Source organism: Diceros bicornis, chromosome X, assembly GCF_020826845.1.
Source record: "Diceros bicornis minor isolate mBicDic1 chromosome X, mDicBic1.mat.cur, whole genome shotgun sequence".
In the NCBI taxonomy this organism is placed as follows: domain Eukaryota; kingdom Metazoa; phylum Chordata; class Mammalia; order Perissodactyla; family Rhinocerotidae; genus Diceros; species Diceros bicornis.
Genome location: NC_080781.1, coordinates 64,273,093 through 64,285,529, shown reverse-complemented (window position 1 = coordinate 64,285,529; position 12,437 = coordinate 64,273,093). Strand labels below are relative to the sequence as shown.

Here is a 12,437-nt window from a genome sequence, read left to right as displayed (position 1 = left end):
GTTGAGTATGATGTTGGCTGTGGGTTTGTCATATATGGCCTTTATTATGTTGAGGTACTTTCCTTCTATTCCCATTTTATTGAGAGTTTTTATCATAAATGGATGTTGTATCTTGTCAGATGCCTTCTCTGCGTCTATTGAGACGATCATGTGGTTTTTATTCTTTGTTTTGTTGATGTGATGTATCACGTTGATTGATTTGCGGATGTTGAACCATCCCTGCGTCCCTGGTATAAATCCCACTTGATCATGGTGTATGATCTTTTTAATGTATTGTTGTATTCGGTTTGCCAATATTTTGTTGAGGATTTTTGCATCAATGTTCATCAGCGATATTGGCCTGTAATTTTCTTTCTTTGTATTGTCTTTGTCTGGTTTTGGTATCAGGGTGATGTTGGCCTCGTAGAATGATTCAGGAAGTGTTCCATCTTCCTCTATTTTTTGGAATAGTTTGAGAAGGATGGGTATTAAATCTTCTTTGAATGTTTGGTAAAATTCACTGGAGAAGCCATCTGGTCCTGGACTTCTATTTTTTGGAAGGTTTTTGATTACTATTTCAATCTCTTTTCTTGTTATTGGTCTATTCAGATTCTCCATTTCTTCTTGGTTCAATTTTGGGAGGTTGTATAAGTCTAAGAATTTATCCATTTCTTCTAGATTGTCCAATTTGTTGGCATATAATTTCTCATAGTATTCTCTTATAATCCTCTGTATTTCCGTGGTATCCATTGTAATTTCTCCTCTTTCATTTCTAATTTTATTTACTTGAGCCTTTTCTCTTTTTTTCTTAGTAAGCCTGGCTAAGGGTTTGTCTATTTTGTTTATCTTCTCGAAGAACCAACTCTTTGTTTCATTAATCCTTTCTACTGTTTTTTTGGTCTCAATTTAATTTATTTCTGCTCTGATTTTTATTATTTCTCTCCTTCTGCTGGCTTTGGGCTTTGTTTGTTCTTTTTTTTCTAGTTCTGTTAGGTGTAATTTAAGGTTGCCTATTAGGGCTTTTTCTTGTTTGTTAAGGTGGGCTTGTATCGCTATGAGTTTCCCTCTCAGGACCGCTTTTGCTGCATCCCATATGGTTTGATATGGCATATTATCATTTTCGTTTGTTTCCAGATAGTTTTTGATTTCTCCTTTAATTTCATCAATGATCCATTGGTTGTTGTCTTTTAGTTTTTTACAACAGAAAGTGTGTAGAAATATTTCCATGTTCCTATATACAGATGTCTCATTTTTTCTTTTTTTTATTGTGGTAAAATGTACATAGCCTAAAATTGACTGTTTTAACCATTTTTCCGTGTACAGTTCAGTGGCATTAATTACATTCACATTGTTATACAACCATTAGCACTATCCATCTCCAGAACTTTTTCATCATCCCAAACTGAGACTCTGTACCCATTAAACAATAACTCCCCATTCCTCCCTTGGGCCCTGGAAACCACTATTCTACTTTCTGTCTCTATATATTTGACAACTCCAGGTACCTCATATAAGTGGAGTCATGCAATATTTGTCCTTTTGTATCTGGCTTATATCACTTTGCATTATATCTTCAAGGTTCCTCCATTTTATGGCGTGTATCAGAATTTCCTTTCTTTTTAAGGCTGAATAATATTCCATTGTATGTTTATACCACATTTTGTTTATCCATTCATTTGTTAATGGTCATTTGTGTTGTTTCCATCTTTTGGCTATCGTCAATAGTGCTGCCATGAACATGGTGTACAAATATCTGTTTAAGTTCCTGTTTTCAATTCTTTTAGGTATATGCTTAGAAGTGGGATTTCTGGATAATATGGTAATTATATGTTTAACTTTTTGTGGAACTGCCATACTGTACCATTTTACATTCCCACCAGCAATGCATAAGTGTTCCAATTTCTCAACATCCTTGCTAACATTTATTATCTTTTGTTTTTTTAAAATAATAGCCATCCTAATATCCTAATGGGTGTGAAGTGGTATCTCATTGTGGTTTTGATTTGTATTTCCCTAATGATTTGTGATGTTGAGCATCTTTTGATGTGCTTGTTGTATATCTTCTTTGGAGAAGACTTGCCTCTTTTTAAATTGGATTGTTTTTGTTGTTGATCTCCTTCACTTTGTGTGTGTGTGTGTGTGTGTGTGTGTGTGTGTGTGTGTGAGGAAGATTAGCCCTGAGCTAACATCTGTTGCCAATCCTCCTCTTTTTTACTGAGGAAGATTGGCCCTGGGCTAACATCCGTGCCCATCTTCCTCTACATTATATGGGACGCCGCCACAGCATGGCTTGACAAGTGGTGCGTCAGTCTGTGCCTGGGATCCAAACTGGAGAACCCTGGGCCACCGAAGTGGAGCACGCGAACTTACCGCTATGCCACTGGGCCAGCCCCTGATCTCCTTCACTTTTGAAGGATAAATTTGCTGGATACAGAATTCTAGGTTGGTGGGTTTTTTCTTTCAATACTTTAAATATTTCACTGCACTCTCTTCTTGCTTACATGATTTCTGAAGAGAAGTTTGATGTAATTCTTATCCTTGTTTTTTAACCCTGAATTCTTTAAAGATCTTGTCTTTGTCTTTGCTTTTCTGTAATTTGAATATGATATGCCCAGGTATAGATTTTTTGATATTTATCCTGGATTGCTGTTCTCTGAGCTTTCTGGATCTGTGGTTTGTTATCTGTCATTAATTTTGGAAAATTCTCAGCCATTGTAAGTTCAAATATTTCCTCTGTTCTTTTGTCTCTTTCTTCTCTTTCTGGTATTCCCCTTATGCATGTATTACACCTTTTGTAATTGTCCCACAATTATTGGATATTATGTTCCATCTTTTGCATTCTTTTTTCTCTGTTTATTCCAGTTTTGGAAGTTTCTATTTATATATCATCAAAATCACTGATTCTTTCCTCATTTATGTCCCATCTACTGATGAGCCCAGAAAAGACATTCTTCATTTCTGTTGTAGTGTTTTTGATTTTTAGCATTTCCTTTTGATTCTTTCTTAGAATTTTCATCTCTCTGCTTACATTACCCATCTGTTCTTGTATGTTTTCCAGTTTTTCCAATGGAGCCCTTAGCATGTAGTTATTTTAAATTTCTATTCTGATAATTCCAAAATCTCTGCCATATCAGAGTCTGGTTCTGATGTTTTCTCTGTCTCTTTATGCTGTGTTTTTTGCCATTGAGTATGCCTTGTAACGTCTTGTTGAAAGCTGAACGTGATGTACTAGATAAAAGGAACTCAGGTAAATTGACATTTAGTGTGAGATTTTATTTTTATCTGTCTAGGAGTTCGGCTAGGTTTACTGTTTACTGTAGCTGTGTCAGAGGTAAAATTTCCTCTAGTGCCCTTTTTTTGTGTCCCCTACTGTCTTTGGATTTGCCATAGAGAGTTATTCTTAAAGGTCTGAGACATGCAGTTCTTTCCGTTGTAATTCCCTGTTATTATGCAGGAGCCTCATTGATGTGGTAGTATGGTGTCAGAGGAGGGGAAGGATTCTATATTCCTATGATTAGGTCTCAGTCTTTTAGTGAGCCTGTGTTCCTGGGCTGTGATCTTTACAAGTGCTTTTCATTCCACCTCATCGCCCACAACTTGGGTGAGATAGGAAGTCTAGAGGGGGCTGGAGTTGGGTATTTCCATTCCTCCAGATTGGCTAGACTGTAGTAAAACCCAAGGTGTTAGGCTCTGGTAAAATCAATTACCTTTAGTGCAGGTTTTTGTTAAGGAGAACAGAATACCTTGGGTTATTTCAAAATGGTTATTCCCGCCCCCTCCCCATCAAAATCATGAGGGAATTTTTCTCCAATATTCACATCGAGAACCTAGTGGGGCTCATGTAGGTAAAACTCATGAAAGTGTGGGGGCCTCCCTAGGACTGGGGCCCTCCTCTGGATTTTTTAGTTCTCATGGTTGTCCACACAGAGCTTCCAGTAATTGGTCAATTACAGTTTAGTTGTCCTATCCTAATACTAGCTCCAGTGGGGGACTTCTGCTCTCGAAAGCTGTGATTTGCTGTATTCACCTGTCTCTCCCCACTTTTGGGGGCGTACTTTGCCCTGTGGCCTCATTTCTCTGAAGAACTTGAGAATAGTTGTTGATTTTCAGTTCAGCTTTTTTCCTGTGAGGATAGGAGTAATGACTTCTGAGCTGTTTACGTGTTGGACCTGACATTTTTTTTCAAACATAAGTTCGTTCATGTTTTTTCTTTGTGTTCATCATTTTTTTTTTTACTGTAGGGAAGATTAGGATGGCATCTGAGGTTCTTTCCAATACTAAGATTGTTTTTACATGATAAAAGATTTCAATCAGCAGTTAGTCTTACAGGGTTACACTTTTGCTAAATGCATTCCTATATCTTAACTGGTTAGATCTACTGTACTAGTAAACCATAAGGATTGTATTTAGCGTGAAAGGAAGAATGGGCATATAGAGGGTTAGCTCCAAGTCTGTCACTTCAGGGACCTGCAGCCTTTTCCCAGTTCTCTCTGCCTGACCAGTCAGCATTCCTACAGGAAGTGAGGCTATCATCAGGGCTGACCTTAAGCCAGAGTGTTTAAATGTTTTCTGTGTGAGATTTGTATGATGGTAGTCAATCTAGTTCTCTGTCTCTCCTGTCACCTGCATCTTTGTCCCCCACCACCACTAACACCCTTTTACAACTACTGTGCCTTATCTAGAAGTGAAATATCAATCCAGAGAGCTCCAGACTCCAACACAGAAATGAAACTTCAGCAGAGCAATGTCCATTCTGTTGCCTCATGTCCAGGGCTCTTTTTGCTGATCCCAGAGGCAGGATGAGGCCATAATTCTTGGGTTTACTCACCCCAGATAGTCAGAAACCAGATAGACAGGGAAGATGGGGAGGAAGGCTTGGTCCACAGAGACTGAAGCGGCTAGGGAGAACGGTCAGTTTAGTGCCAGCTGAGGGCAGCTTGGCCTCACCTTAAACCTTTCTAGTCTGTTCTCTTCCTATCCCTGAAACCTTCATGACTCTGGCCTTTGTGTTCTTTTCCAGGTGACCAGGGTGATGTCTAAAAGAAGACACGAAGCTGTAATAACATACAAAGCAGACTTGCCTTTAGGGAACGTTCTCCTTGGCTCTAGATTCCAGACTTCAATCTTTTCATTCAGCTTACATTTTATGAGTACTTATGCCAGGTATTTTGTGAGACTTTGAGATAAGAAGTTGGGTAAGATTTAGTCCCTGTCCAGGAAGATTTCATAATTTAGTGGGGAACACAAAAATGTGAACAAATAATTACCATATTATAAAGTGTAAGTACTAGAATAGACGGGGGCCATCAGAAAGTTCTCTCTAATTGGAATGGTACATTTATGATGACAAAGTTGGAAAGGTAGGGTGGGATCAGATCATGACTCATGAAGTTTGGGCTTTATCCTTGTAGACCAATGTTTTCCAACTTCATTTACTCATATTCTACCTTCTTCATTTTAATTTCTTAAATTTAGGCAATAATATCTTTGAAATCATGAGTTTAATATATTTTATTATGAATATTAAAACAAGACTATATTAATTTTTGTACCAACAGTGGTATACTATAACTGTTTAGATAGATAATTCTGAGAGCATCGTATGAGAGAGATTGGGTGATGGAGTAAAACAGGATTATTTTAAAGGCTATTGAAATACTGAGAGATGATGAAGTCTTGAACTAAAAAAAAAGCTTTATTGGCAGGGGTGGTAAAGAGGGGAAGGGATATAAAAGAGATTTAGGAACTAGGATAGACAGGACTGAGAATTAATTAGAGGAAGGTAGGGTAGGGATATTTATGAACTAAAATCTGGATTTGGTAACTAATTAAGTGGAAGAGTGGAAGATTACAGAAAAGGAAGGATCTAGAATTACTTGCAGGTCTCTTGTCTTTTGAGTGAATGATGGTACCAATTCACCAAAACAGAGAAGAACAAAAGTAGGTTTGAGGTGAAAAATTTCCCTCAAAAATTTATTTAATTGCAATTTTCTTTTAAATTATAAATACAGTATGTTCTCACTGTAACAAGTGAAATAATCCAAAAATACAAGAAGATAAAGTTAATAATCTCTCCCCTTTCATACCCCCCTCCCCTTCCATTGTAACGTTGAGGGGACCAATTTGTGTAGCCTTTCACACCTTCTTCATGAGTGTGTATGTTTATACATATGTATGTGTGTATAGGTGTCTGTGTGTGTATGATTTTTTTTTTTAATAATTTTATTTATTTATTTATTTTCCTCCAAAGCCCCAGTAGATAGTTGTATGTCATAGGTGCACATCCTTCTAGTTGCTGTATGTGGGACGGGGCCTCAGCATGGCTGGAGAAGTGGTGCGTCGGTGTGCGCCCGGGATCCGAACCCAGGCCACCAGCAGCAGAGCGCACGCACTTAACCGCTAAGCCACCGGGCCGGCCCGTATGTGTGTATGATTTTGATGATTAGTTTTTATTAAAATGAGGAGATATATATATATAGTCCTACAACTTGATTTTCTCATTTAATAGTACTTCAGTGGATGTAACCCTAGGTCAATATATATCAATCTAACCCATGCTTTTTTTTGATTAATGTTTGCCTGGTTTATCTTTTTATGTCCTTTTACTTTCAACCTACCTAAGTCATTGTGTTTCAAGTGAGTTTCTTGTAGACAGCATACTCAGATCATGTTTTTTTTAATCTACTCTGCCAATCTCTGTACTTTAATTTGGTGTATTTGGACCATTTTCATTTGAGGTAATTGTATTAATTTCCTAGGACTGCTGTAACAAAATAACGTGAGCTGGGTAGCTTAAAACAATGGAAAATTAATCTCTCACGGTTGTGAAGGCTGGAAGTCTGAAATCAAGGTGTCCGCAGGGCCACGCTTCCTCTAAAGCCTCCAGAGGAGGATCCTTTTTGCCTCTTCCAACTTGTGGTTGCCTCATTCGTTGGCTTGTGGCAGCATAGCTCCAATCTCTGCCTCTGTCTTCACATGGCCCTCTTCTCTCTGTGTCAGTGTTCATGTGTCATGTGAAGACATAGTGTTCTCCTTTCTCTGTGTGTCTGTGTCCATATTTCCCTCATCTTATAAGGACACCAGTCAGATTGTATTAGGGTCCACCCTAATGACCTCACCTTAACTTGATTACATCTTCAAACATGCTTGCCATAGACTGAATGTTTGTGTTCCCCCCAAATTCATACGTTAAAACCTAATTTCTAAGGTGATGATGTTAAGAGGGTGGGGCCTTTGGGAGGTGATTAAGTCATGAGGGGGGAGCCCTCATGAAGGGGATTAGTGACCTTTTAAAAGAGACCCCAGAGAGCTCCCTTGCCCTTTCTGCCGTGTGAGGATACAACAAGAAGTCAGCAGTCCGAAACCCGGAAGAGGGCTCTCACCAGAACTCAACCATGCTGGCACCCTGATCTCAGACTTTCACCCTCAGAACTATGAGAAATAAATTTCTGTTGTTTATGAGCAACCCATTCTATAGTACTTTGTTATAGCAGCCCAAACTGACTAAGATAACCCTATTTCCAAATAAAGTCACATTCACAAGTACAGTGGGTTAGGACTTCAATATATCTTTTTGGGGGACGTAATTCAACCTATGACAGTAATTATTGATATGTTAAGGCTTGAGTCTGCCATTTTATTATTTGTTTTCTGTTGGTTTCCTCTGTTTCTTGTTCTTCTCTTTCTCTATTCTTGCCTTCCTGTGGTTACTTAAATATTTTTTAGGATTCTATCTTGATTTATTTATAGTATTTTTGAGCACACTGCTTTATATAGTTTTCTTAGTTGTTGCTCTAGGTATTATAATATAAATGTGTAACTAATTACAGTTTACTGGTATCGGTGTTTTACCACTTCAGGTGAAGTGTAGAGACCTTACTTCCATTTAGATCCCTTTACCTTCTGCAGTTTAAAAAAATATAATTGTCCTAAGTATTTCCTCTACGTATATTGAGCCACCACATCAGACGGTGTTATAATTTTTGCTTTAACCATAAAATATGATTTAAGAAACTCATGAAGAGGATAGTATACTCCTATTTTTGTCCATTCTGATGTTCTTTCCATTCTGAAGTTCCAGGACTTCTTTTATCATTTCTTTCTGTTTAGAGAACTTCTTTTAGCCATTCGTTAAGGGCAAGTTTGCTAGCAACAAATTCTATCAGTTTTCCTTTATCTGAAGGATAGTTTTGCCAGATACAGAATTTGTTGTCTACAGTTCTTTTTTTTTTTTACTAATCTTTATTTTTTAAAACAGTTTTAGATTTACAGGAAAATTGAGATGTACAGAGAGTTCCCATATACTCGGCACCCAGTTTCCCCTATTGTTAACATCTTACATTAGTATGGTATATTTGTTATAATTAATGAAGCAGTATTGATACCTTATTATTAAAGTCCATACTTTATTCAGATTTCTTTAGTTTTTACCTAATGTTCTTTATTTGTTCCAGGACCATCCAGAATACCACATTATATTTAGTCATCATGTCTCCTTAGGCTCCTCTTGGCTATGACAGTTTCTCAGACTTTTATTGCCTTTGATGACCTTGAGAGTTTTGAGGAGCACTGGTCAGCTATTTTGTAGAATATCCTTCTATTGGAATTTGTCTGATTCATGATTAAACTGGGGTTATGGGTTTGGGGGAGGAAGACCACAGAGGTAAAATAACATTTTCATCACATCATATCAAGAGAACATACTATCAAAGCCTTATTACTTTTGATGTTCACCTTGAACACCTGGCTCAGATGGTGTTTGTCAGGTTTCTCCATGGTAAAGTTACTCTTTTATCTCCCTTTCCATATTGTACTCTTGGAAGTCACTGTGTGCACCTGAACTTAAGGAGTAGAGTTATGCTACACCTCCTTGAGAGCAAGTATCTACATAAATTATTTAGAATTTTGCATAGCAGATTTGTCTCTTTTCCCCATGTATGTATGTATGTATTTATTTATCCATGCAATAAATCAATCAGTCATTTATTTATATCAGTATAGACTCATGAATATTTATTTTATACTTTGGGTTATAACCCAATACCACTTTATTGTATTGCTCAAATTGTTCTAGCTTTGGCCACTGAGAGCTCTTTTAGTTGGCTCCTGTGTCCCTCTGACATTCCACTATCATTGTGTTTTTTTCTTTTGAGCATTTCCTTACTTTCTGGCACTATAAGATGTTCCAGGCTCATCTTGTATATTTCCTGCCCTAATCTGACAGTTCTTTTCTTTCTGCACTTGAAAAACTTTGTGCCACTTCCTTCTGGCCTGCGTGGTTTCAGATGAGAAATCTGCTATCATTCAAATTGATGTTCCCCAATACTTTTCTCTTTGGCTGACTTCAAGATTTTTTCTTTGTATTTCATTTTCAGAAGTTTGATTATGATGTGTCTTGGCGTGGATTTCTTTGTAACCCAAATTCTTTCTAATAACTGCATGCTATTCCATATGTGGAGATAGCACAATTAAAAATATATGCTATAGAAATATAATCACCAATATAAAAATATACACATAAAGAATATTTATTGCCGCATTATTGTTAGTGGCAGAAAAATTGAGAACAGACTATAGGGTCAAAGAGAACATGTTATTAATTTTGGGGAGGTCTTCAGTGCTGTGGGTTGAGTTAATCATATTCCTCAGTATAGCATATTATCATCATTGGCCCCTGTAAGATTTCTCCCTATTTGTTTGTATATTCTCTTTTAGTCCCATTTCCCACTCCCATACCCTCTCCACCCCACAGGCAACCATTCCTTAATGCATATTCTTTTGTTTAAATATAGTCCTATAAAATACAACTTGTTATTTTATGTGTGTATTATTTTAATTTATATAAATTGTATTGTGTTAGACATTTCAATGTTTTTTTTTTCACTCAGTGCCCTGTTGTAAAAGCCATTCCTGTTGCTATGAAATACATCTAAGGCATTCCTTCTAACTGCTGCATTGTACTCCAAGGCATATATCTACCACATTTCCCCTATCCACTTCTCCAGTGATGAGCAAGCATATTACCTCCAACTTCCTGTTAACACAAACAACAATGTGATGAGCATCCTTGTGCATGCACCCTATGGACCTATGTGGCAATTTCTTTGGCATAAAAGGGACATATATGTATTTTATATTTTAATAGATATTGCCAGATTCCTAAAAAATATAGCAAGTCATATTTTTACCAGCAGTGTATGAGAATGCTTTTTTTCCCTAATATTCACCAACACTGGATGTTATCATTCTCATAAATTTTTGCCAGTCTTTGTGAGAAATATTGCATTTATTGCTTTAATTTGCATTTTCCTGATTACTAGGTGAGATTGGGCATCTTTTCATATGTTTTTGGCAACTTGAATTTCTTTTGTACATTGCCTTGTTTAGAATTGAATTCTGAATGTGTTGAATTTGAGACATCTAGGAGCATCTAGGTAACCTGTCTAGTAGGCAACTCAAGATATGAACTTGTAGTTCCAAAGAGAATTAGAGTCAGGAGATAGCAAATTGGGTGTTGACAGTTTATAGATGATAGCCAAAATCATCTAAATGGGATCTAAAAGCTAGGATCATCCATGAAAACAGTGTAAAGTGAGAAAAGAGCTGAACAGAACCCCTGCAAATTCAACATTTAAGCAGCAGATAGAGGAGGAGTCAGGAAGAATGTGAGAAGGAAAAGTCACAGAGGAAGAAGAGAAGCAGGAAAGAGTGATGCCAGGGAAACCAAGGGAGGAGAGATTTTCAAAGAGGAGGATGTGATCAGCCATATCAAAGGCTACGGAGAGGTCCAGTGAGGTTAGGACTGAAAAGTATCTGTTAGATTTGGCAATTAGGGCATTATTTGTCACCTTAGTGAGTGTAGTTCCAATAATATGGTGAGGGCAGAAACCAGATTGCAGGGGGTCGAGAAGAGACTGGGAGGTGAGGAAGTAGATCGAGTGAGAAATAGACGATCCTTTAAAGAAGTTGGAACCTAAAGGGAAGGAAAGAGGGCAATAGTTAAAGGGATTATAAGGTTTGGGGAGGCCATCATTTGTTTTAAGAAAGGAGAGACTTGATCATTTGTACAGGGTGAGGGAAGGAGAGGTTAGAGACAAGAAGAAGAGAGATTTTAAAAAATGTTCCAAGTGGAGCTCCTGATTTCCCTTCCCAAGGTGCTTCTCCCCAAGACTTTCCAGTCTCAGTAAATGACACTACTATCATCTAGTTGCTTAACCTCAAAACCTGGATATGACCTTTGAGTCCTCCCTTTCCTCCCTTTCTCTCATTCCATTTCATGAGCAAGTGGGAATCTTGGGAGAGCACCTGACTTTTCCAATACTCTAATAACCTTACCTTACTAGAGCAGGATGTAGGAACCATGCAAGTCAGGGTCAGAAAGAGAGTGAGCTTGCTTTTTTATTTCCTGACCGAATTCAAAGGTAATAGTCAATTTTGAGAACAGATCAGATGTCAGCCTTAAATAGCTAACTGAGCTTCTTTTGATTATCAAGAACAGTACATTGGGGCCGGCCCCATGGCTTAGCAGTTAAGTGCACACGCTCCGCTGCTGATGGCCCGGGTTCGGATCCTGGGCGTGCACCGATGTACCGCTTCTCTGGCCATGTTGAGGCCGCGTCCCACATACAGCGACTAGAAGGATGTGCAACTGTGACATACAACTATCTGCTGGGGCTTTGGGGAGAAAAAGGGAAAAAAAAAAAAAGAAAGGAAGAGGCTTGGCAATAGATGTTGGCTCAGAGCTGGTCTTCCTCAGCAGAAAAAGAGGAGGATTGGCATGGATATTAGCTCAGGGCTAACCTTCTTCACAAAAAAAAAAAAAAAAAAGAACACTACATTGGCTTCAATGCTGTATTTAGAATTAATGATGAGAAGCATCAGCAAAATAACACAAACTGGTGGTATAGCTCCTCTTCATAATAGGTATTAATTCTGCTCTTCCTTCCAGTTCTCTGGTAAGGAAGAGAGAAGATTAGGCCCCTGTCTAATAATGAAAGGGAAGGACATGGGTAGGGGCTGAGTGTGAAGGCAATTAGCCTTTGTTTGAAAATCTACTATGTGCCTTAAAACTCACTAGACTTAAATCCTTAATAGCAAGGACTGTGTACCCTCAACACCGGGCATATAGTGTAGGTGCTCAATAAATCTTTGAATCTAAACTGTTAAATTACCTCATTTAATCCCTGCAATGACCCTATGAGGTAAATAATATTACCCACATTGTACATATTAGGATACAAAAGCCAGGAGAATTTAATAGCTTGTCCAAGTTCAGACTTATGAGAATGTGCATGCATAAAATCTCTGCAATGCAATGCAAACACCTCGTTCTAGAGGAGGGTCGGTGGTTTGGAGTGAGGAGTGAGGCTGTGGCGAAGAGAGTAGCTTTCTCTGCACTGACCTGCTTTAGAGCCAGGGTTTCTCAGCCTTGGAACTTGATATTTGCAATTGGATCATTC

The 12,437-nt window shown here is 38.0% G+C and overlaps 1 protein-coding gene across 4 annotated transcripts in view; it reads left to right on the top strand.

Annotated features, from left to right (window-relative positions):
* The window catches only part of SNX12 (sorting nexin 12), a 203,324-nt gene that overhangs the window by 109,204 nt on the left and 81,683 nt on the right, over window positions 1–12,437 (top strand). For 2 of the 4 annotated variants that reach the window (XM_058536122.1, XM_058536121.1), the window contains exon 5: window positions 5,000–6,177. The exons of 1 other annotated variant lie outside the window; for it this stretch is intronic. In XM_058536122.1, the coding sequence (XP_058392105.1) occupies window positions 5,000–5,161 (162 nt within the window). In that variant the 3' untranslated portion in view covers window positions 5,162–6,177. Of the gene's footprint in view, window positions 1–1,763; window positions 1,801–4,999; window positions 6,178–12,437 lie in introns of those variants that run through there. One more of the 4 variants, XM_058536132.1, reaches the window with a different exon arrangement.